The 26,572-nt window shown below is 43.3% G+C and overlaps 1 protein-coding gene and 1 long non-coding RNA gene across 3 annotated transcripts in view; one reads left to right on the forward strand and one right to left on the reverse strand.

The window, feature by feature from the left end:
- Window positions 1-26,572, forward strand: part of LOC149429329 (uncharacterized) — an 87,332-nt gene that overhangs the window by 42,929 nt on the left and 17,831 nt on the right. The window lies entirely within an intron of this gene.
- The window catches only part of TTC22 (tetratricopeptide repeat domain 22), a 32,176-nt gene continuing 27,325 nt past the window's right edge, over window positions 21,722-26,572 (reverse strand). Inside the window, exon 7 of the mRNA XM_089666609.1 lies at window positions 21,722-22,585. Within this exon, the coding sequence (XP_089522735.1) occupies window positions 22,049-22,585 (537 nt within the window). The 3' untranslated portion in view covers window positions 21,722-22,048. The remainder of the gene's footprint in view (window positions 22,586-26,572) is intronic.

Consider the following 26,572-nt stretch of genomic DNA (forward strand, 5'->3'; position numbering starts at 1 on the left):
TACAACTGTATACTTGCTGACAGTGTGCGGCCATTTCCCTTAAAACACGCATTCACGTATGTCAAACTAGTCCTGAAACTTGTAATGCCACATATCTGAATCCTATTTTCTTGCAGTATTTTCTTGTCTAAAGGACACAACGCACCACCGATCACCGCGCTGCGAGCTACCGGAGCCGCGCATGCGCGGTGAGGATGGGAGGACGTCATTTGACGTCCTCCCAGAATGAGAGAACCACCTTGCGTCCAACATATTACTTCTGGGAAGGCTGTCCACAAGGTTTAGGAGGGTGTCTATGGGAAGGTTGGACCATTCTTCCAGAAGCGCATTTGTGAGGTCAGGCACTGATGTCGAACGAGAAGGCTTGGCTCTCAGTCTCCGCTCTAATTCATCCCAAAGGTGTTCTATCGGGTTGAGGTCAGGACTCTCTGCAGGCCACTCAAGTTCCTTCACCCCAAACTCACTCCTCCATGTCTTTATGGACCTTGCTTTGTGCACTGGTGTGCAGTCATGTTAGAACAGGAAGGGACCATCCCAAACTGTTCCCACAAAGGTGGGAGCATGAAATTGTCAAACATGTCTTGGTATGCTGACACCTTAAGAGTTCCCTTTACTTGATCTAAGGGGCCCAGCCCAACCCCTGAAAAACAAACCCACACCATAATCCCCCCTCCACCAAACTTTACACTTGGCACAATGCAGTCAGGCAAGTATTGTTCTGGCGACCTCCAAACCCAGACACATCCGTCGGATTGCCACAGAAGTGTGATTCATCACTCCAGAGAACACCTCCACTGCTCTAGAGCCCAGTGGCGGCATGCTTTACACCACTGCATCTGATGCTTTGCATAGCATTTGGTGATGTAAGGTTTGGATGCAGCTGCTCGGCCATGGAAACCCATTCCATGAAGCTCTCTATACACTGTTGTGCTAATCTGAAGGCCACATGAAGTTTTTAGGTCTTTAGCTATTGACTCTGCAGACAGTTGGAGACTTCTGTACACTTGAGCATGCGCTGACCCCGCTCTGTCATTATATGTGGCCTACCACTTCATGGCTGAGTTGCTGTTGTTCCCAGTTGCTTCCACTTTGTTATAATACCACTAACAGTTGACCGTGGAATATTTAGTAGCAAGGAAATGTCACGGAAGGACTTATTGCACAGGTGACAACCTATCACGGTACCACGCTTGAATTCACTGAGCTCCTGAGAGCGACTCATTCTTTGACAAATGTTAGTAGAAGCAGTCTGCATGCCTAGGGGCTTGATTTTATACACCCGTGGCCATGGAGGTGATTGGAACACCTGAATCCAATGATTTGGAGGGCTGGCCCAGTACCTTTTGGCAATATAGTGTAACATGCTTAGAACAGTTTTGAACAAGATTCCACGAGTGTTTTCACATTAAATGTTTTAAAGGTGTGGGATAATTTGCACAAATATATGAAATGGGATTTCAATTCACAATTAATATCACTTAGGAACACAGATTTTTTTCCCCCAGGTAGGGAGGAGAGTATAGGAAAATGGTTTAAAAAAGAGGATATTCAACTGAAAGATGTTATGGATGGACAGCAGCTGAGAACACTTAAGGATTTGAAAAAAGATAAAAGAGAACTTTTTATTAAAATAGATGAATGGAGATATCACCAGTTAAAACACTTTGTTAGAAATCTTCCGAAACCTTTGAGAATGAGAAAGGATTGGAACTCGTTTGAGAGGTTGTTGGATGCACGTGGAGAAGGGAAACGGGGCACAGCCAAGGTATATAAGATTCTCACTGAGTTAGTCACACACACAAAGCCAATGTATATAGCAAAATGGGAAAGAGATTTGGTAATAGAGATAGATGAGGATAAACAAGGGAAAATATATAGATTGATACACGAGAATATAAGTATGAGAGAGGTGGAGGTAAATTATAAATGTTTATCGAGATGGCACATTGCACCGATCGTGGAACACAAGATGAATGGGGAAAAGGTTCCAGAGTGTTGGAGGGGATGTGGAAGAATAGGTACCTTATATCATCTATGGTGGGAGTGCCCAATGATACAAGCCTTCTGGGTGAAAATAGTCCAATTAATTGAGATAATCACTGCGATAAAAATAGGATTGAACCCAGAGGTGTGTCTATTACATAGTACAGATCAACCAGTAAATAGATATAAAGACTCCGGTGTATGGCAATACCTGAATGCGGCAAAAGGTCTGATTCCTAGGTTTTGGCATAGACCAGAGATACCGAGGGAGGAGGATTGGGTAGAAAGAACAAATCAGACGTGCAAGATGGAGAAATTATATTACGTGCAAGAAGACAAGATGGGGCTATTTTATAAGAAGTGGAGAAAATGGGAAGATTTTGTAGCAAGATCCATGAAGTAACAATGTAGGAAGAGGAGGAAGAACTTGTATATTCTATCTGGGGAAAAAAAAAAAAGTCATTAGAACTATGCAGAGGGGGGGGGGGGGGGGTTATTAATGGGGAAATGGGGATATTTTAGGGGGTGGGTGGGTTTTAAGAGTGGGTTGGGGGTCTTTGAGCGAACAAATTAGGGGTAGAAAAGTATTTAAGGGTTTGGAAAATGTTTTTTTTTTGTAAATGAAATTGATGAAGAAATGTGTATATTATATGGAAAATAAATAAATATTTAAATTAAAAAAAAAAAAAAAAAAAGAACAGTTTTGAACGTCATAATCCTTGGGAAGCTCTGTTACAATTTCAGATCTCATCAAGCATGAGCGGCAGCAGCTGGTTTCATTCCTAGAGGCCTGGCAAACTTTAGCCAAAGCAAGGAAACAACCATTAACTTTGCAGAATGAAAACTGAGAATGATGGGCCTTATGGTACTTGAGAAACTATCTGCAATACTTAACCCCCACACTAAATTCCTTATCCTCCCTAGCGGTATGATTATGTCGGTATTTCTGTGCTCAAAGCGGTACTTTGTTTTGCAGCATCTGTTGCTCTAAGGATGAGAACTCAGAGAGCACATGACCACTGATTGTTGAGTTTTCACCGCACTCTTAGCAGAGAGCAGAGACTGTCAGTCACCGCTCTCTGCTCTGTTCTCACCCACACTCACTGGAGCGCTGGGCTGCGGAGTGGGAGGGAACAGTTGGCTCCGGCTCTCAGCAAATCATTGACAGGCTGAGCCAGGTACTGCTCCAGATTCGGGGGGTGGATCCTGACTTTAAAGTGGAGATCTTTCCGCAGCCTGGACCAGCTAAGTGACTTCAGGCTGCTGTCAGCTGAAAACGGGTCACAGAAGTGCAGAACAAAGTGCACTCCTATGATTCATAGAAGTGTAGCCAAAAAAACTGTGGCTGTACTTCTCCTTTAAGCTGGTGTCATGACCGATGGCCCCAGGTCTCCTGTGTCGGGGGGGCAACATCCTATGGAGCCATTCTTGCATGCAGGGACTAGAGTTGTGTCTCCTGCACTGTGTGTATCAATAGAAACATACAGCCCCATAGCCTAGGATGGCAAGGCCTTCTCCTTTTCCATCCTTCTCCCTTACCAAGCTATGAGACTGGCTGGAGTCTGTCCACTGTTACCTTTTTCCAATGAATACCGGATGTTCGGAGAAGCAGCACTGAGAGCGCAGGAGCCAGCAGCATTGATAGTTCTTCAAGTGCTGCTGAGAAATTTTTAGGAATTTACTTGGAGATGTTTATTCTATTGTGCTCAATGTGTTACGCTGGAATACACTGAGGGTTTAATACTGCTTTAACACATTGAGCACAAGGGGGTGGGGACTCCTATTGTGGTTATACATGCAATAAACCTAGAGCAACTCTTGGAATTATTTTCAGGTCTCAGGGAATCCTTAATTGTTCACTGGGGGTCATTATGGGAATGCCCCATTACATTGGTGGTCAGTGGGAACCCCCCCTTCCCCCCTCCAGGTTGCGTATGGTGGGGACATTATGGCTATGCACATATGCGCCATCTTCTACTAATAGTGCCAAATAGCTGCGCACAGTCTCATTCACCCATTCATGTCTATGGGAGGCCGTACACAGCACCAGGACATCCTGGGCACCAGAAGTACTCCGTGTATTTAGGCTGCATGGGCAAATGTACATATGTACAGGGCTTTTATTCTCAGAAAATAGGTGCAGGAACTCCCCTCTTCTGAATCACTTCTTGTCTACACCCATACCCACCTCTGAGCAGCGTCCCTCGGTTCCTACCCACCACCCAGTACTGCTCCTTATAGAGAATACACAGCCAAGTATTATTTTGTGGTGCAAAGTAATTTGTATGGAATGTTTTAATCCTAACAAGAAAAGCAGTAAAATAGATCCCCCACAGCCAGCAGCAATAGACCCCCCAGCAACAATAGATCCCCCAGCAACAATAGATCACCCCAGCAACAAAGTACCACCCAGGAACAACATACCCCAGCAGCAACAACAGATCCCCCAGCAGCCAGCATCAATCGACCCATCCCTCAACAGTAGGTCCCTTCCAGCAACAATAGATCTCCCCAACAATAGACCACCATGCAAATATAGAGCATCAAAAGCTCTCCCAGCACCTCTTGCCCTTACATACATTCAGTGCTGGAGGTGCCAGAACTGCGTTCCCACTAAAAAAAACTGCATATTTACATATGTGCATGAAAGGGGGGTTGGGGGGATAGGGTGCAAAGCAATTCCCCTTTTGGGATAAAGGTTTTATATAAATTAAATAAAAGCTGATTATTGTAAGCACCTCTGTCAGTGGTGAATTATTTGTCTCAACCCTCTAACTGATACATCTGGAAGAGAGCTTGTTCTTTTGAAAAACAGACTTACTGGCAGGATCACCAGGTGAAATTAAAGGAAAGAATGCCTAAATAAGAAAAGTAATGCAGCCACCACATCTAAGAATTGGTAAGCTGCAATACAGTAATAAATATTTGCTTTTGACCACCACCCTATGCAATGACTGATTTTCTGAAAGTCAGCATTTTAATTGGCAACCCCCCCTTCCCGATCCATGTGATGGCTATACAACTGAGCAAAACAAAAAGTTTTCCATGGAACCAGAGAGCCACAAACTTCCTTGCAAGCGACCCTGACAAAGACCAGGCCATTCATGGATTTCATACTTTCAGGAAGTCACAAAGTTTAAAGGAGTATAAAACAAATCAGTCATAAATATTCAAAGTAAATAGCTCTCTGCTTCAGTTCCTGGAAGGTCTGTGGAAGAAACGTGCTACAAAGATTTGGGTCTGTAGTAGCATAATGTGGTTTTAATAATGTCGATCCCTCGCCATCCGCAATAATGTCGATCCCCCGCCATCCGCAGTGATGTCGATCCCTCGCCATCCGCAGTGATGTCGATCCCTCGCCATCCGCAGTGATGTCGATCCCTCGCCATCCGCAGTGATGCCGATCCCTCGCCATCCGCAGTGATGCCGATCCCTCGCCATCCGCAGTGATGCCGATCCCTCGCCATCCGCAGTGATGCCGATCCCTCGCCATCCGCAATAATGTTGATTTTCTCCCCCATCCACAATAACGATGATCCCCCCCCCCCCCCGCCATCATACATCTTCACTAGAAAGAAACCCTGGGTACTCATACAACAATGACAGTGTACTGAATATCTTGTGTTCACTGTCATCAGACTGCCATCTAGTGGAAGAAATTGAAAACTACAATTCTGTATGATTATCCTATCAAGAAAGCTGACCATACACTAGCCAATTTCTGGTGAATTTCAACCACTTTCCTTCCACAAAGGAATCGCACATACGATCACAAATAGTCATCTGAAACTAATGAACTATGAGTTTGATCGACCAACAGAATTCACACAATTGTGAAGTTGGAATTGGCCAAAAACATTGATAGCTATAAAAACATTTATTGAAATATTAAAGGGGAGCTCCACCCAAAAGGGGAAGGTCCATTTTTTAAAGACTGGTGCTCGCTCCCCATTAAAGGTTGGCACCTTTATGTAGGGGGGAGCAGGTACCCTCCTTGTAGTCTTCTGGGACATGTGACAGGTCCCAGAAGACTACGGGACCATTCACAAGGCTCAGTGCTACTTGCACATGCGCAGTGGGCACCTGGCTATGAAGCCGCAAGCTGTCACAGCCATGTTCTCACGCTGAAGATGCCGGAGCCGGGAACACCAGACGGCTGCGGGGAGGACAGCGTGGGATCAAGGGACAGGCGAGTGGCTGTTTTTTAACAGTCATCAGCTACAGTTTTTGCAGCAACTTTTTTTTTTTTTTTGCAGTGTGACTGGAACACCGCTGTAAGAATCCTTTCACACGAATGTTCCTGTCTGTTTTTCAGGTGGACACAATCAGAACCTCTACCCTCCTCTATGGAGCAGCAGCTGTAAATGTCCAATCCGATCCACTAAAAACAATCTGAACTCCAGAAAGAGATCAAAGACACAAAAATAATGCAACACTGTATTTATCAATATGTAATTTACCCCTTGCAGCCCACCCGCAATGTACTGCGCAAGCAAAGCAGTGTACCCATATGTCACTGCCTGTTGCTGGATTTTGGGCGCAAGCCTCCCTGCCTGCCTACTCCCACTGGGATTGTATGCAGTGAGAGGTTGTCAGCAGGTCCAAGTCAATGATTGATAGCTGGGACCTGCTGATTGGCTATTTCCAATCACAGCCCAGAGCTCTGTGTTGACAATCAACACAGGGGTTTATTTACTAAAGCTGGATCACTCAGAGTCTAGTGCACCTCTGCATGGTAGCCAATCAGCTTCTGACCTCAGCTTGTTCAATTAAGCTTTAGCAATTAAACCTCGAAGCAGAGGCACACAAGATTCTGAGAGAACCAGCTTTAGTAAATAAACCCCAGAGCTCTGGACAGAGGGAACAATCTGCAAAGAAATCATTTAGTAAAAGCAGAACAATACACATAGTTAGGCACACATTTAAGCCCTTGATTGACGTAGATGTTAACCCCTTCCCAGCCAGTGTCATTAGTGCAGTGACAGTGTATTATCACTGTAATAATGTCACTGGTGATGTCAGTGGCAGTCATTTCCCATCAGCATCAGTTAGTGTCAGATTGCCCTCCGCACTATCACAGTCCTGTTAGAAGTTGCAAAACTCTGACAGTAGTAAATTTAAAAAATGCAGTATATATATATATATATATATATATATATATACCATAGTTTGTAAGCACTATAACGTTCACACAAACCAATCAAAATACACTCATTGGGATTTTTTTTATGAGACTTGTATCAGAATACATTTTGGCCAAAATTTATGAAGAAATGTGATTTTTAAAAATATTTTTATTGGATCTCAAATAAAGAACCCAGTGGGGATCAAATACCACCAAAAGAAAGCTCTACTTGTGTGAAAAAAAATTATATAAATTTTGTTTGGGCACAGTGTTGCATGACCGCGCAATTACCAGTTAAAGTAGGGCACTGGAGTTCAGCTTCAATTTTAGTGAACCCTCGAATAGCAACAAATGGCCTGGTCAGGAAGGAGGTACATTTTTCCAGAGTTCAAGTAGTTAAATGCCTTTTTAAATGCAAGCAGTTTAAGTACCTGAATTTGATCTGGTATCAGCCTCTTGCATCTCTTTCCTGCAGAGCTGAGACTGTGATTGAGAGAAGCAGCACAAAGAGCCTAACAGTTCATGTGCTGACAAGGAACATGCTGACTGGAGGAGTAACCAAAGTGATAGAAAGTGTTACTGAACTGCAACAGAGAAAACAATCAGTCTCTTGCCCTGCCAGAGAGGGATGTGCTATGTGGCAGAGCTGCATGAATGTTAGAACCAGGGGCGGACTGACAACTCATGGGGCCCCCAGGCAATAGGGGATCATGGGGCCCCTGTGTTCTTGCCCAAACTCAAAAAAGCCTATGAAAAAGGTACCAAGGGCATCTCATGGGGCCCCCTACTGACCCCGGGCCTTCGGGCAGTGCCTGAGTTTCCAAATGGTCAGTCTGCCCCTGGTTAAAACTGATAGAGGGGCGTCCCTAGGGTTGGTGTCACCCGGGCAGGTAACACTTGGTGACACCCCTCCGATGATCCCCGCAGGATGGATCGGATCTGCGAATTGAGCATAATGGATCGTAGTCCGATCCATTATCCTCCCTAATCCGCAGATCCGATCCATCCTGCGGGGATCGTCGGCTTGCAACCTATACAGGGTTAACTGATCTCTCTACGAAAAGGTACGTTTTAAAGCAAGCTGATGATCCCCGCAGTATGGATCGGATCTGTGGATTGGGAGCATAATGGATCAGACTACGATCCATTATGCTCAATCTGCAGATCTGATCCACACTGCGGGGATCGTCGGCTTGCTTTAAAACTTACCTTTTTGTGGAGCGGGTCCGGTGTCACCCCGTGCGGGGGGCACCTGCCTAGGGACACCTCTGCTGCTAGATAGAAATAGAAATATAAAACCTTTGCAAGGAAAAACAGCTCCCAGATATATTTCATCTCTGTATTTAACTGCCTGGAGTTCAGCTTCTATTTTAGTGAACCCTCACCTTGTAAACAACCCATTCAGGTTAACCGCTTCCCGCCCGTCCGCAGAATACTGCGGACTGTAGCTGCAGGCAAAGCGACGTACCCATACGTCGCTTTGCTCTTCCGGGTTTAGAGCACGCCCCCCCGCTGTCATTCGTTGTAGGAGGTGTATGTCAGCAGGTGTCGGCCAGTGATTTTGGCCGGGACTCTGCCGATCTCCTACAGCGAATGGTGATGCAAAGCTGTGCAAGTTACATTTTATTTCCTTGAGTGCCACATTTAACCCTTTGATTGCCACCCTGCCAGTGCCATTAGTACAGTGTCAGTGTACAGTATTTTTCACTGATCACTATTAGTGCCACTAGCAACGACAGATAGCATCTGGGTCAGTTAGTGTCCCTCCCAGCTAGGGTCAGCTAGCGTTAGATTTCCCGCACACTATCACACTCACGTTATAGGTCGCTGATCACCATCATTGCTAGTATAGTGTTTGTACAGATCAAAATATTGATCACGAACAAAACTATACCAGTGCCCCCTTAGTATTAGTGTCCCCAAAAACAGTGTTAGCAGGATCATCCCCATTCGCTGCCTGCGCTAGCGTTTAGTCCCAACGCTCCCCCCACCCCTAACAAGAAGTGCAGTGTCAGTATAATTTCTGATCATTGTCACCTGTAATACAGTGCACACAAAACCGCAGTGTTCACAGAATCAGCCCTGATCTCTCTTAGCACTTGCAGGTAATTTTTTTTTTTGTAGCAGTTCAAGCAGTCTCTGACAGCCAGGTGCTCTTTTTCCCGTGAGTCGCACTAGGTACCTGTAAATTTAGAGTCCAAAATGTCCAACGAAAGATACACTAGTGAATAGGCCTACAGGATTCTGAGCATGTCAGGTGAGAGCGAAGGGGAAGACTCCTTGACACAATCAGCCTCAGAATACGAACCTGTAGACAGCAGCAGCACCCTGACAGGTAGTTCGGACGATGGAGAAGAGGTCCCTGTTAAGAGCTGAAGTGCTAGGATGGCATCACTTGTCTCATATGCAGCAGAGTGCCAGTACTAGTGCCGATCTACCTTTTGGTGAACTGGGGAGCACCAGTGGCCTAGTACATCCTGGTCTTTTTTAATACCAGCACTGCCTTATCACTTGGTGACGTGGCAAGTCCCATAAGTGCAGTACAAGCTGGTGCGGTGGCGAGCAAGTAGTGTCCCACAGCCACCAAGAATTTGCATGGGCCCATAGAGCATCCTAGTGTCCTTCCAGACGTGCTTGCAAATCCTTATTGGTAGCCTACAGATTCTGCAGCACCCGTACTTCCCCCATTCACTGCCTAACCCAGAATTCAGGTGGAAGCAGCAAATTTAAATGCTCCCCTCGATTTTATGGAGCTGTTTTTCACAGAATTCACAGTATTGCTCAACAATATATCGCCGCAAACCCAAATTCAAACCTTGCCAGACTATTCGCATGGAAACCCATTACGGTTTCTGAATTTAAAACTTTTTTGAGTCTAACCCTCAACATGAGCATTACAAAAAAGAATGCGTTGTGGTCTTATTGGTCCACAGATCCAATTCATCATATGCCCGTGTTCTCTGCTGCCATGACCAGGCATAGATATGAGACGATAATGTGCTTCATGCGCCATTTGTTAATTGGGAAAGCATCTGATCACACCGATCTTGGCGAGATTAGATAATGTAAGGGCAGAGGAGATATCTAGAGTCTGATAGACCCCAGATTTCTCAAAAAAGAATATATGACAATGCCCATTGAAGTTATAGGGGATTTTTACATTCCCTGTTATAGCATTTAAAGTGATAAAGTGTAAGAATAATTCAAATAAATCAAATTAATTAAAAAAAAAAAACACCCTCGCCCCCTAGTGTACTCGAGCGTTGACCCTGTGCTGCTATGTAAACAGCGGTTGCACCATGCATGTGAGGTATCGCTCCGAACGTCAGATCGAGTGCAGTAATTCTAGCACTAGACCTCCTCTGTAAATCTAAAATGGTATCTTGTAAAGGCTATGGATATTAAAAATGTATGCAATTTGTCTCCATTGCACGGGGCGTGCGCAATTTTAAAGTATGTCATGTTTGGTATCTATTTATTCAGCATACCATCATCTTTTATATTTTACCAAATATTGTGTTTTTGTGCATTAAAAGTAAAAAAGTGTATTTTTTTCAAGTAATTTCTAGGAAAGTAATTTCCTAGAAAAAAATACGGATGTTTTTCATGTGAACAAAGTGTCAGAAAAGGTTTGGTCTTCAGCTGGTTAGAAGAGTGAGTGATGCGTGCCATAAACTTCTAATGCTGAGCATAAAATGCCCCACCCCCAAAATGACCCCTTTTTGGAAAGTAGACACCCAAAACTATTTGCTGAGAGGCATGTTGAGTCATTAGAAGAATTTATTTTTTTTACCACAAGTTTTTTGAAAATGACAAAAAAAAAGTTGGTTTTTTTTGCACAAAATTGTTACTGAATGATTTATTGCTCACACGTGCCATGGATATATGTGGAATTACTCCCCAAAATACATTCTGCTACTTCTCTCGAGTCGAGTATGGGGGTACCACATGTGGGAGACTTTTTGGCAGTCTAGCCAAGTACAGGACCCCAAAATCCAATAACCACCTTCAGGCTTTTAAAGGGCTTTATTTCCTTATTACCTTTACAGACTACCTATCACAGTTTTGGAGGCCCTGAAATGCCAGGATAGCACTAACCCCCCCCCCCCCCCCCAAATGACCCCTTTTTGGAAAGTAGACACCCCAAGGAATTTGATAAGAAGCATGGTGAGTATTTTGCAGATCTCGTTTGTTACAAGTTTTGGAAAATGAAAGAAAACAAAAATATATTTTTTCTTTTTTTTATATTTCAAAACCTTGTGAGAAAAAATGAAATCTGCAAAATACTCACCATTCCTCTTTTGAAATTCCTTGGGGTGTCTACTTTCCAAAAAGGTGTAATTTGGGGGGAAGGTTTGTGCTATCCTGGTATTTCCGGGCCTTCGAAACTGTGATAGGTTGTGAGGAAGCGAAATGAAGTTACGCGTCTTCAGGCTTTCAAAGTGGTCATTGGATTTCAAGCTTCTGTATGTGGCTAGGCTCACAAAAAGTCTCACACATGTTATATCCCCATACTCAGTAGAAGTAGCAGAATGTATTTTGGGATGTAATTCCACATATACAACTTTGTGTAAAAAAAAAAAAATGTTTTTGTCATTTTCCAAAAACTTGTGAAGAAAAAAAAAAAAAATCTTCCATGGACTCAATATGCCTCTCAGCAGATCGCTTAGGGTGTCTACTTTCCGAAAAGGGGTCATTTGGGTGTGTTTGTGCTATCCTGGTATTTTAGCATCTCAAGAAATATGATGGGCAGTCAGAAAGTAAAAGTAAAAAAATTCCATTATCTATACCATCGTTTGTAGACACTATAACTTTCACTTAAAGCAATAAATATACACTTATTGGGATTTTTTTTACCAAAAACATGTAGCGGAATACATTTTGACCTAAATTTATGACGAAATTTGAGGGTTTTTTGGACATTTTTTATGACATAAATAAGAAATATATCGTTTTTTTTTTTCAAAATGTTCAGTTATTTTTTTGTTTATAGCACGAAAAATAAAAAGCGCACAGGTGATCAAATACCACCAAAACAAAGCTCTATTTGTGTGAAAAAAGGACATAAATTTCATGTATGTACAGTAATGCATGACCACGCAATTGTCAGTTAAACTAGTGCAGCGCTGTGTAGCGAAAAATTACGTAAATTGCAGTATCTATACCATAGTTTGTAGACGCCATGCCCTCTCACAGGTCTGTTACATCTTGACCCCATATCTGGCACGCTTGCTGGGGAGAAATTGTTTGAATGCAAGGCTGCCAGAAAAACTAATGAGGGACTCATCAACACAGATGTTTTGCTATGGAGTATAGACATCTGCAAATTTTTGGTTAAGGGGATTTACGAGGGGCCGAATTTTTTTGGAGCCGGTCAAATCCAGGGTCACCCCGAGGATGACAGAGTGAAATGCATGAATCACATTATATTCTCATATCTATGCCTGACTATGGCAGCAGAGAACACAGGCATATGATGAATGGGGTCTGTGGACCAGAAAAGAGGAGGGATACAATACAAGAGGTGCCACAATCCCTGAAAACATACAGTAGAGAAGTCCTCTTGTTGGTGGGACTTGTTGGCTGATGCAGCCTGGCATGTCTACACACTACAATAACTGGACAAACAATCCAGAAGTGGTCTTTCTTTCCTTGACAAACTCTTTTTGGGGTTTTTTGAAGTTAAGTCATTATCAGCCCCCTTTTTTCCCCACACCACCTTATCAGTATCAATGTGCAGACCAACACCTTGTTCTCCACTGGTATGGTTGGGCGGGGCCCCTCCAGGAGACGTTTGAGCGGCAGCTATCGTTTTCTAACTTTCCTCCTTTGTGTTTTCTGATCATCATTGCTGTAAGAGGCTTATCTAATCCTTGGCTGCATCCATGGAAACTAATGTTATTTCATTCCCTGGCAGTTCATTTCCTTTTCCCTGCCTCCACATGGGGCCATGCGGTCATGCCCTTTGAGCACCTCTGAAAAAGAGATGACGATTGGTCTCGAAATGCGTCAGCTGCAACACATGCATGACTGATCTTATTATCAGTATTGAGTCACCAGCTCTTGATAATACCGACACATTTTGTATTACAACCTGTTATGTCTTTTTTTAATAAATATCAATAAATAGAGGTGCAGTGCTAGATATGTATAAAATTAGACAAAATGGAATAAAAACATAAAACATAGAGTGTATGGTAGCAATATAATCAAATGCAAAATAGTGCAAAATTGTCAATCACACTGTGGTGAAATTAGGTGGATAAATGTCCCAAATAGCTGAAAAATTGCCCACGTGGGGATCCAGTAGATCCTAATAGAGTGCGTGGGAATGAGGGTCCAGTGTGTCACACAGTGGATATAATATAAAGAATGCACACTCACCAGAAGTGCATCAAACATGCGCATATGAGATTTTCCTGTCTCATCAGGTATTGGTCATCTACTGCCAGAACGGGGTCAGGGGCATACACCATCCAATCTCCTCTAAGATAGGTACTCCAAAAGCCTTATCGCATGTCACAGTCAAGGGTCCCTTTAAGCAGGTTCTGCAAGTGGGGACTCTCAGTGAAGAGAGCCCAATAAGGGACACCACATAGCGTAATACCGCAGACACTGAGTTTATTGCTTAAGGGGTAACAAATCAATATACAGGGAAGTGACGCGTTTCGTGCGATGCACATCATCATAGGGTGCTGGGCTTATCGTAATTCTTTATATTATATCCACTGTGTGACACACTGGACCCTCGTTCCCAAGCACTCTATTATGATCTACTGGATCCCCACGTGGGCAATTTTTCAGCTATTTGGGACATTTATCCACCTAATTTCACCACAGTGTGATTGACAATTTTGCACTATTTTGCATTTGATTATATTGCTACCATACACTCTGTTTTTTGTTTTTATTCCATTTTGTGTAATTTTATACATATCTAGCGCTGCACCTCTATTTATTGATATTTATTGATTGGAAGGTCTGTTCTTGGTTGCCTTTTTGGTGTTCTAGCAGCTTATCTGAACCTTGGATAGCGCTCGCTTACTATTTACTACCTTTTACATGTCTTTTTTTAAAATTGTGTTACATAAAAATGAATTGCTTTCTTTTAACTGTTGACCTATTAGTTCATTATTTGATAAACCTGTGCCTTTAAAGTCCCACCAACAATGGGGGTCTGTGGACCAATACAACCACAATTCATTTTTTTTAGTAATGCCCATGTTGAGGGTTAGGCCCAAAAAAACTTTAAATTCGGAAACCGTAATGGGTTTCCATGCAAATGGTCTGGCAAGGTCTGAATTTGGGTTGGCGGCGATAATTTGTTCTGCATATAAATAGCTTTGATCTACAATCATTGCATACAGATCTCCCGTGAAAAATGGCTCCAAAAAATCAAGGGGAGCAGTTAAATTTACTGTTTACATCTGAAATCCGGGTTGGGCAGTGAATGGGGGAAGTACAGTTGCTGCAGAATTTGCAAGCACATCCAGAAGGATACTAGGGGCTCTATGGGTCTGTGTGCGAATTCTTGGTGGCTGCGGGACAATAATTGTGCTCGCCATCACACCAGCTTGTACTGCACTTATGGTACCTGGGAACAGGGTCGGGTACGCCTGACCTTAGCAGGGACCTCTACTCCATCATCTGAGCTATATGTTAAGGTGCCACTGCTGTCTACAGGTTCGTATTTTGAGCCTGATTCTGTTAGTGAGGCTTCCCCTTCGCTCTCATCTGACATGCTCAGAATCATGTAGACCTCTTCACCAAAGTACTTTTCTTTGGACATTTTGGCCACTAAATTTATAAGTACCTAGTGCAACTCACGGGAAAAAGAGCCCCTGCTGTCGGGGACTGTTTGAACCGCTACAAAAAAATTAACTGCAAGTGCTAGCAGAGATTAGGCCTGATTCTGCGAACACTGTGGTTTTGTGTGCAATGTATCAAGTGACAGTGACCTACTGACACTGCATTGGCTGGGGAAGAAGGGGGGGGATGGTTAAGCGTAGGGGCTAAACGCAGGTGCTGGCAGATGCCGGGGCTGATAACATTAACGTTGCATTTTTGAGGACACTATACTATTGTGAACTTTGGTATAGCGCTGATATGATCAAAGATATTGATCCGTTCAGACACTATACTAGCAAGGGAGGTTTATTGTGTATGTGAGCGTGCTCCTGGCAATCAAAGGGTTGAATGTGATGACTGATGTAGTGGCGGGCAATCTGGTACTATATGGGAGGAACGCTAACTGAAGTTGCCGGTGTCACTAATACAGTGATCAGTAAAAAAAAAATCTCTACACTGTACTAATGACACTTGTGACAGGGCAGTGCAGGGGTTAACTGGGGGGCGATCAGGGGGTTAAATGTGACCTATATGTGATGTTACTTGTAAATGTATTCTGTTTTTACTCATACGCATAATTTCCTGTACCTGTGTAAATGTAAGCACAGGTACAGGATGATGTGTGATAGGCCAGGGATGAATCAACAAATCCAGGCCTGAATCTGATGATTGATCGGTCAGTCACTGAATCATAGCACCACTGGGTCAGTGGGCATGCGCACTCTCGGCCTGCGATCATGGTGGGAACGTGGATCAGTATCACTGCTATAGGACAGACCTTAAGCGGTTAATATGTCTCATCTTATGATTAGTATGTGACCCAAGGGTGAAACAGTGTAACCCTAACTTCACATTTATACTTTACTTACATCTGTTATAGATGTGAATTATGGTTTCATTTAATTTCTAATCTTTCAATATGATTTTTAATATGATTTCTTTTATTTTAGAAAGCAGACATACCCCTGAACCTGTTAGCAGTACCACCCAATCAGTGATCACATTCCTGACTTCCTGACATCATTGCTTACTACTAGTGAAATCTGTGAATGATCACAAAGGTCACATGGTACAATGCAAATCACAACAGCCTTGTACCATGTGACAAGTTGTGTCCAATCATAGCTCTCACGGTATTTCTCAATGGCTGCAAGAATGCAGCCAGAGAGGAGAAATTATTACTTTTACAGCCTTTATGGGTAAAAAAATCAATTGGTGCAAAAGAAAATAAAAAATAATAATAAAAAAATAAAATGTCAAAAATTTTGGAAAAATTATAATTTTTGGTTATAAGCTAATTTGGGTTATTTGTTTTACTAAAAAATATAGATTAATACATTTTGCCCAAGATTTATGAAGAAAGATAATTTGCTAAATTTTATAAGAAAAACACTTTATTTATTTTTTTTCAAAATTTTTGGTCTTTTTCATTTATATTGCAAAAAATAAAAATCCCAGTGATGAATAAATACCACCAAAATAATGTTTTATCTGTCTCAAAAAAATGCTGAAAAATTCATATGGGTACAGTGTTGCATGACCGCGCAATTGTCATTCAAAGTGCGATGGCACTGAAAGTTGAACATTGGCCTGGACAGGAGGTGGGTGAAAGTGTCCGGAATTGAATTGCTTAAGCTGTCCTGTACCCCAGCAGTACTGGTATACTTAAACTTTGTAATTTTGGAAGAATGGTATGGTGCTGTAGACACTTGAATCTTTTAGCAGTACCCCAGGGGTGCATATGTTACACTAGCTAAAGGGGTAACTCCAATTTTGAGAGGAAAAAAATTAAATAAAAAAATAAATATAGCATATCCAATTGCTACAGAAGTCGTATTGTAATTGAATGTTCTTAAAAATTACCGATCATTTTCAATCGGACTGTGTGTAGAGTTGCAGGGGGCATGTCAGATAGTAAAGCAGGCCATAGACAGTGCGAAAACTGGACGAAAATTTCAAATTGTTCATTTTTTGCATCATTAGTGTGCCAACTGTGACATGAAATTTTTGTGCCGCAATTGAAAGTGTCTGATCCAACATGATGGATTTTTATTAGAAAAACTACTGATGGCACAATCTTATGAGCTATTTCCATTTTATGCTGGACAGAACTTTCAGATTTCGACTCATCTATGGGTCTGTTTTAGATTCTGATCACTTACTGTTATACCATATGAGGAATATATTGGAAGTGTTTCAATCTAGGATTCACCTGGGCTTTAAAGAGAAAGCACATTCAGAGTGACAGCCCATCCTGACAGCCCAGCCTCCATCCATCCATGCTGACTGTCTCTCTGCTTCAGGAAACCACCATGTGTGAGCCTAGCTGTGTGAAAGACATTACGACCCACCCACCTCCTCTCTTTTTTTCCCAACATGAGAGTGTTTGGGTCTGGGGATTGAATGCTTAAAGCCCAACTCAAGTAAAACTCCTCTCTAGCAGTGAGGCTGCACACACGCTGCTTGTTTATGTTTAGGGGGTCAGTAAAAGCAGTTTGCTTACCTGAATTTCCAATCCCCGGGTGATAACACTGGACGTTTCCTCAGCATCCTCATGTCCAATGCAGGGCTATGGATCCTGCATTGGTCTTGATGTCAGAGGACCTTAGACTGCTGGAGTGCAGGGGAGAAAAGGCTGCAGGGATATTCTCAGGAGCATGGAGGATGGGGTAAGTGAAAATTGCTTTTCCAAGTTCCCTAGACCTAAATGAGCAGTTAACCCTTGCAGTGTAGGTGCAGCCCCACTGCAAGGGAGATGTTTTAGTTTTTCGTGGAGTTCAGCTTTAACAGAGGGGAGCTCTGATGGAGTGGATAGGTGGTGGGAGTGGAGGCCAGGGAGTATATCTCATTGATGGTGGATGTGTTGTCTGTAACATACAGTGATGTGCTGTAGAGCCTGCTCTAGGATGAGGGCTGGAATCTGGTTATTATGAGTAACAACACTCTTTCTGGGAGCTGCAAGTTCCTTGTCTGTCTAATCACGGCTTCACTGCCTCTTGAGTCACTGAGCAAGAGAAATCATGCAGGACAGGAGCACAGAGTTTTTCGATTCCCATTACCTGCATAGTGTTCTAGCTTCCCCATTTAAAAGGGTTGTAGACCAAAATGCAAAATTGTTATTAGGAGATTGCTGGAGGTAAATAGAATGATGTTGATGTGTGTTTTGTAGTATCTGATACCATTGGGTTCACCTTCTGTTATTCTTGTCAAGGCAACGGTACATCTATAATCCCTGAGAAGGTGAGAGAGTGCAGTGAGGTCTTGTGCCAGATGGCAGTGGGGGCGCCATTCTAGGTTCTGCATTCTATTAATGCAATGAGATGAAAACCCTTGTTAGGCTGCCATTGCTGACCGTCTTTTGAATATGCAACTTTCCTGGCTTTTATGCTGATCTCTGGCATCAATACTTTATGGGCCTGGCTGTTGTTTTCACGTTTACGTGTGCTATCATTCATTTCTGTGGCAACAGCAACAAATTGGGCTTTTATATTTTACACCATGCACTAAAATGTACTCTGTGGGCCACGCGGCTTGCGCCTGGGTGCAGGCCACGGGGTCATTCCAGTGGGGCCCTGGTAGGAGGCCTCTTTGACTCTGCTTTTGCCATTCCTGCCTCCCCACCCTCTCTCTTCTTGCCTTTTATTATTTCTACAACTAACTTCTCTCTTTTCTTTTCTTTTTTATACTTTTTTATATTTTTTCTTAGTTTGGGTTATACACTTTGTTATACAGAGTTATTTAATTTTGTTTCATAAGTCCCACATGGGGATTCCCCCCTTGAAACCATGTTTTTTTCATATCTCCATAATATATGCTGTTGATCCTTTCATCTTCCTATATGGAATCACTTTCACCCACCCACATGGATCATCTCCACATCTGTGATATCTGTATGTTCATTTATTTGTACATGTTCTCATTATTTCTAATCTTTTGTTCTGTTAAATTTGATACAAAAATATAATAAAGACAAATTTGCCATTAAAATGCACCCTGCAAAGTGGCGGGAGCACCAACCATGTGCAAAGTGTAGAGCCCACAAATGCCAGACTCCAGTGTACTGCAGTGATTATCAGATGGTTTCTGATTGATTGCTATCAGATTCTGCTCTTTGCTTATCACAGCTTTCTTTGACTTTATTGGATAAACTTGACTCAGGTAAAGCAATGTGTAAATCACCCCCCAAAAAACAAGCAGCTCCAGCAACAATACTTGTTGTGTCTCCAGTGGTTGTCTTCTGTAGATTCAGCTATCCAGCAATGTGGCACTACTCTTCTTCTGGGATGAAAGATGCCGAGTCTCATTCAACCCACTTCCTGTGAGCCCAGGTATTTAAACCTCTACCTCCACCCTGGGGTCACAGGAGCATGCTAGAGAGCGGTGACATGCTCTGTACAGAATTTAGGAACCACCTAATGCCAGAGGTTGAAGAAGGTGAAGTGATGTCATTGGACCAAAGTGGTACGCATACAGAATGATGTGTATAATTACCTTGCAAGAGTGCTGCAGTGGTGGGGGAAACACAGGTAAAGGGTGATCGTGTGTGTATCTATATGTTATATACATATGTATAGTAGGTATGTATGCACAGGCGCAACTCGGTTTACGAATTTAATTCGTTCCGCTGGACTTTTTGTATTGTGAAAAATTCGTAAACCGAAATGCGTTTTCCCATAGGAATGCATTGAAAACCAATTAATCTGTTCCGGAAGTCAGACAAAACTTAAAAAAACGTAATTTATCTGTTCAAAACTCTTTATAAAGTGCACTTTAAAGGCATAAATACTGTACAGGGACATGATTAAAAATTAATTCATAAATGTTTGGAAAACCAATTAATCCGTTCCGGAGGTCAGAAAAAAGTAAAAAAAAGTTTTATCTGTTCAGAACTCTTTATAAAGTACACTTTAACGGCATAAAGGGACATGAATAAAAAGAACTTCGTAAATGCATTGAAAACCAATTAATCCGTTCCAGAGGTCAGAGAAAAGTAAAAAAAAAGTTTTATCTGTTCAAAACTCTTTATAAAGTGCACTTTAAAGGCATAGTACTGTACAGGGACATGATTAAAACAAAATTTGTAAATGCATTGAAAACCAATTAATCTGTTCATATGGCGAAAAAAATTCGTAAACCGAGCCATTATTTTCAATGGATTTTCATTCGTAAACCGAAAATTACGTTATCCAAGGCATTAGTAAACCGAGGTGCTCCTGTATGTGTGTGTGTGTATATATATATATAATTTTGATTTACATAGTCTAATAAATAAAACAGTAAAACAATCTTCTAGCATACAATGAACTGGTTTTCTCCTGTCTAGTAGTATGGTGTACTTGGTGTGCCCCATCCCCATAGACCTCAGAAGGTGGTTGTATGCCCAAACATCTGTTTCACGGTACTGCAGTAAACAGAAAACCTTCGTGCACCATAGCCTTCAAATGTATTCCAATAGAAGAGGAGAGGAGCAATGCTAGCCAACAGTGCTGGTGCTGCTATCTCAGGAAGGAAGGTGCCCCTATATATAACAGTTTAACTTGCCTCACAGGCATAGTCTGGTCAGCCACTACCAACCATAAGGAGGGATAAAGAGAAGAGAGGTTTAGGCAGGTGTTGTGAGGTCAGAAAGTGACAGCTTCTCGCCTGAAACAGCCTGCCGGTGTTTGTGTGACTCCCAAAGCTGAGGGATGGACAAAAGGAAATATTCACCAATGGGTGTGACTTAAACCTGACATTTAATCTGCTCATATTTTCCTTTCCTTGGTTCCTCCTCTCCCCCCTCTTTAACATGCTAAGAAGATTATTAAATAAATCTTTTTTCATTACATTCCTTATTTTGGACCCAATACAACACCTTATCTGCTAGACTCATCCACTTTACTAACCGTTCCATATCTGCCATCCCTCTCTGCCAATCCCTTCACTGGCTTCCCATTGCCCAACAAATAAAATTCAAAACATTAACAATCACATATAAAGCCATTTATAACTCTCTCCCAAATTACATCACCAGTCTTGTCTCCAAATATCACCCAAACCGTCCTCTCCGCTCCTCGCATGACCATCTGATCTCTAGCTCCCTTGTCTCCTCCTCCCATGCTCGTCTCCAGGACTTCTCCAGAGCTTCCCCCATCCTCTGGAACTCTCTACCCCAATCTATCAGACTATCGCCTACTCTGCTCACTTTTAGGCGATCTCTGAAAACCTATCTCTTCAGGGAAGCCTATCCTGCCCTCAGCTAATAATGGAATCTTCTACTCCTCCTATCAGTCCATCCCCCACAGTTATTACCTTTTGTACCACCAGCCCCTCCCTCTTAGATTGTAAGCTCCCAGGATCAGGCCCTCCTAACCCTCTTGTCTTGAACTGTATTGTTGCTGTATTGTCTCCCGTTATATTGTAAAGCGCTGAGCAAACTGTTGGCGCTATATAAATCCTGTATAATAATAATAATCTCTATGCAATGCAGGCAGATCACGGTTGGTGGGAGGGGCCAGCAGTGGACAGTATATAGCAGCCTGAAAACAGGAAGCTATGGTAATGCCCACATGTGATTCTAAGCCTCCATGATTTCAGAAATTGAAATCCAATGAATGAAAGGGAAGGGTCACAGTCAGTAAGACTGGACAGGAAAGGGATGTCCTTCTGCTAGAAAATGCTGTGGTCTGTATATAATGTGCTGCAACTGCTGATGCACACTGTGCAAAGTTCACAGTGTGTAGTGAGATCAGTCATTTCAATATTGGAGAGCAGTCTGTAAAACTGTAAGGCTGGAGTTCATCTTTAATAACAAAAAACATTTTTTTGGTTGTAGAATACAGCTTTATGATCATCAAAATGGATTTAAATTGTAAAAAATATATACACAGACTTATCTAATATGGCAGTGCAAATGATCTGAGACACGGCACCCCATAGCGGCCAATCATATTTCAGCTTTCATTGGTTCAGTGTTGACAGAACAATAGAATATGACTTCTCGCTGATTGCTCTGCATGACTTCACTTCTCACAAAGCTCTTTGCCTGATTATATCACTGCCAGCATTTACATGATGTTATTACATAGAAGGATTTCTTTTACAGGTCTTGATTTAGAAGGAAGAGGTCCGGCTGCTTAGCTTCAGACTTGGCCTCTTGCAGTTCACCTTCATAGACTGAAACAAAAGCTTCACCAAGTCCATTTTGCCCATTGCGATCATTGCTTTAGAAAGATCTACAATTTCTGCCGTGTTGTTTCTGCACACAGTCTGTAATTCTTGGCTTACAGCCTCTGATGTGTATTTCTCCTGAGTCCGCTTTGCCCACAATTCCACTTCCTGGATGAGCTCTGTGGCATCCATTTTGTTCTGGTGGTATAGGCCCAGCAGTGTCTCCATTATGCACCGGAAGGTCTCTGTGCCCAGTGAGCCTTTGCTGTCCAGCTGAAATGCTTGCTTGAAACACTTGATAGCATTTAGTTCTTCACCTTTGACCCGAAGGCATTTTCCCTTCAGGAGCTGCAGTTCGGGGAGAGTATCACTAATGTCAAACTCCATGGCTTTGGCAATGCAAACTAATGCATTATTTATTGCGTTTTCATCAGTCAGTAGCAGTTCTTGGACAGCATCCACGCCCATGTAATAACAGACCTGAAATGAACAATACATAGCCATTTGTACATGTCCAATTTTATGCTCGATAAAAAATGTGTATCTTAGGCCCGGTTCACATATATGTGGCTGTGCAGGCTGCATTTTGCACGGGCACGAGAGCCCATTCATTTGAATGGACTCCGTGCCCTGTGACACGCAGGGAAGAAGTCCCTGAACTTCTTTGGAAACCGCAGCCTGCACGGGAACCTCGGTTCCCAGTACGGTTGTGACTTCCAGTGCGGGTGGCGTGCCATTAGAACTAATGGCACCCGCCCGCAGGTGCACATTCCTCTGTGCGGGCAGATTTTCGTGTGGATCTGCAGCGGCACCAACCACACAGATGTGAACCTAGCCTTAAAGCGGTACTCAACTCCCCCCACCCCCAGTAGTTTTTTTTCCCACTTACCTGCAGTGCTGTAGTGCTCTTCAAAGCACATACTCACCCACACAGCGAATCCAGCGTTGTCCCTCTGTGACCTGCTATTCAGGTGCCGCCATCTTGGTTGAGATGTCATCTTGGTCATCCTCAGCTGAATGCCTCTTCTGGGTGTAAGCAGCCAGTTCTGATGATCCGCCAGAATGCTCTTGTGTGCCCATCCTGCAGCCTCCTGGGAGATGTGATGTACTGTAAGTATCCCATGCGGCTGCAGGACCAGGTACATGTCATTCTGACCCAAGACCAGAATGGTGGCAGGGCTGAAAATGGAAGAATAAATTCCCTGCAATCCTGCATGTTGAAGGGGGATTGGTAAAGCAGAACCCAGTTTTGCTCCACTTCCAGGTCCAGAAGGCTTCCAGGTTTAGTGAAATTCCTTAAAGATGGGTGTCTATGCTGAAAAGTAGCTTTGCCAGTAAGGTTGATGTCACACAAGTGACCTCTGAACCTGGGTCCTGACTGTTCCAAAACTGAAATAATAATTTGCCTTGGACTGTCCCTTTAACCACTAGTCTACAGGGCACTTATACCCCCTTCCTGCCCAGGCCAATTTCCAGCTTTCAGCGCTGTCACACTTTGAATGATAATTGCGCGGTCATGCAACACTGTACCCATATGAAATTTGTATCATTTTTTTGAGACAGAGCTTTCTTTTGGTGGTATTTAATCACCTCTGGGATTTTTATTTTTTCTTAAACCAAAAACCACTGAAAATTTTGAAAAAAAAAAAAAATTTTCTTAGTTTTTGTTATACAATTTTGTAAATAAGTGATTTCTCTCCTTCACTGATGTGCGCTAATGAGGCTGCAATGATGGACACTCTAGGTGGCACTGATGGGCACTGATGAGGAGGCACTGGTAGGTTGCACTGATGAGCATTGACAGGCATCACTGATGGGCACTGAAAGGCAGCACTGATACATGACACTGATAGGCGGCACTGACTGGCTCTGATAGGCGGCACTGACTGGCTCTGATAGGTGGCACTGATTGGCAGCACTGATAGGTGGCATTGATGGGTGACATTGAAAGGCAGCTCAGATGGGCACTGATATGTGTCATTGATGTGCACTGGTATGCACTGATATGTGGCATTGATGTGACACTGATGGGCACTGGCACGTGGCACTGATGAGCACTGACTGCTGGCACTGATGGACACTGACAGGTGGCACTTCTGGGGCCACACTGATCATCAGGGCACACTGATCATCAGTGCCCTGATGATCAGTGTACATGTCCCCTCCGCAGAAAGCCGATTACCGGCTCTCCTCTGCTCTGTCAGCGTGACAGCTTGAGAGGAGAGAAATGCCCATAACCAGCATTTCCGTGTTTACATGTGATCAGCTGTGATTGGACACAGCTGATCACATGACCGAGCTGACATCTTCGGCTCTTTCCGTGATCCGCTGTGTCCGAGAGACACAGCGCACCGGCGATCGCCGCGCTGCGCGCTCCGAATGGAAGGACATCGTATGACGTCCTATCAGAACGAGAGAACCACCTTGCGCCCATAATTGTACTATATGGAGGAAGGTGGTTAAAGAAGTTGTCTCACTTCAATTTTTATTATTAAAGGATAAGTTCACCTTTTAACAATAAATAATAAATGCACATTTTTTTTAGCAGGTACAAAAAGTGCATTTAGTATTTTTTGTTTTTGGAGCCTCTAAAGCACGGGTGTCAAACTGGCGGCCCTCCAGCTGTTGTCAAACTACAAGTCCCATGAGGTATTGCAAGATTGACAGTTACAAGCGTGACTACTAAAGGCAGAGGCATGATGGGACTTGTAGTTTTGCAACAGCTGGAGGGCCACCAGTTTGACACTCCTGCTCTAAAGCATTGCACAGTGATCATCAGATCCATGGTGCCGTGCAGGTCTCCCCCAACCTGTCAGTATACCTTCTTGCTCATACATCTCGTACGGGCAAGCAGGTACTTACTGACAGGAAGGCTCAATGAACTACCGCGGCGCATTTATTGAAAACTACAAACCAACAGTCGCAAAGGCTGTCGGAACTTTTTCCCATTCCCATAGTTTTCCCATTCTCAGAATACTGTGAATGAGTGATGTGGCCGGAGAGGCGGAGCCCCGTGCAGCTGCGATTTTTTTCAAAATTGTGACAGCCGGCGGAAAGGAGAAGATCCCCGCTAGCTGTCACATCGGGGGGTGGGGGGCAGTCTGATCGTAACATGTTACACCCTAAATATGGGTGTAATATGTTATGAAAGGTGAACTGATATTTAATGTGTTCTGTTCCCCAGAGGACACAGTACATGTTGTAATTTGTCGCATCTTCCTATGTACTACATCTTGCTGTGAGATCGGACAGGGCACCCCTCCTCCCTCCACAGTTATCTGACAATGCAGCTAGCAAGGAGATGGCTTCTTTGACAACTGCACTTTTTTCTGTCTCCATGCACTCCCCCAAGACAGAAGAGTGCAGGGGGAGGAGGGGTTGTCAGCTAAAATAATCCAGGCATGTGGATACATCCTTTGAGAAAAGTGCCGTCTGTCAAAGTAGTCATCTCCATGCTAGCTGTGTTGTCAGACATCTGTAGAGGGAAGAGGGGCGCCCTGTCCAACATGACAGCTAGTCTTAGACAGCACATAGGAAGACGGGACGAGGTACTACATGTACTTTGTCCCCTGGGGATCAAAACACATTAATAAAAATTAAATTATTTTTAAAAGAGAAGTTTGTGAATCGCAAAAAAAAATTCATACCTCGATGTCTGCAGTACCGACCTGCAGCTGTTCCCTGCCGCTTCTATGGCCGGCCGTACATGGGTCGAAATTCTACCAATTTTTTTGTCTGAAAATCGGACCTAAGAATAATCGGCCGATTTTCGCTCTGTTAGTGGGTCAATGGCACCGGCCAATTTTCGTGGTTCCTCCCTTTTTCGGTGATCGGGCATGTTGGAACATTTGTGAAAAACTACCGATTTTTGACACGATGGTCAAATCGTACGATCGTTTTTCCGAAAAGAATATGCGCATGAGCCGTGACCTGGAAGGTACAGAGGTTTCGCTTGTTATATGGGGTGAACTTTGACTTGGTCGGCCAATTTTCTAAATCATTGATGGCACCATTGAATTACCGAGTGAACAACATTTTCGATTTTCGGACGAAAAATCGTTCGGAATTTGAACCATGTATGGCCTGCTATAGACAGAAAAATCAGCTGATTGCTCAGCTCTTGGACCTTAGCCTGCAGAGAGCTGGTGACTGTCAGTCTCCGGCTCTCTGTTCTGCCTCTACATCGCTCACTGGAGTTCTGGGCTGTGGAGGGGGCAAGAGGGGCTGGCTCAGGCTCTTGGTGGATTGCTGAGAGACTGAGTTAAGTGCCGATCCAGTTTTCTGGGTGGATCCTGACCACATGGTTGGGCTCTTTTTAGGGCTCATGTACACTCAGGCTGCTAAACTGACGTTCAGGAGCTGTTCAGCACTTTTTTCAGCGGCCCCTGAACTCTCCCTAATGTTTTCCTATGTGTTCATGTACACATAGTCATTTACAGGCAGTTGAGTTTACAGTCATTTTTTTTA

This window comes from Staurois parvus, unplaced genomic scaffold (assembly GCF_062004578.1).
Source record: "Staurois parvus isolate SC_StPar_1 unplaced genomic scaffold, SC_StPar_1.0 ptg002753l, whole genome shotgun sequence".
In the NCBI taxonomy this organism is placed as follows: Eukaryota; Metazoa; Chordata; class Amphibia; order Anura; family Ranidae; genus Staurois; species Staurois parvus.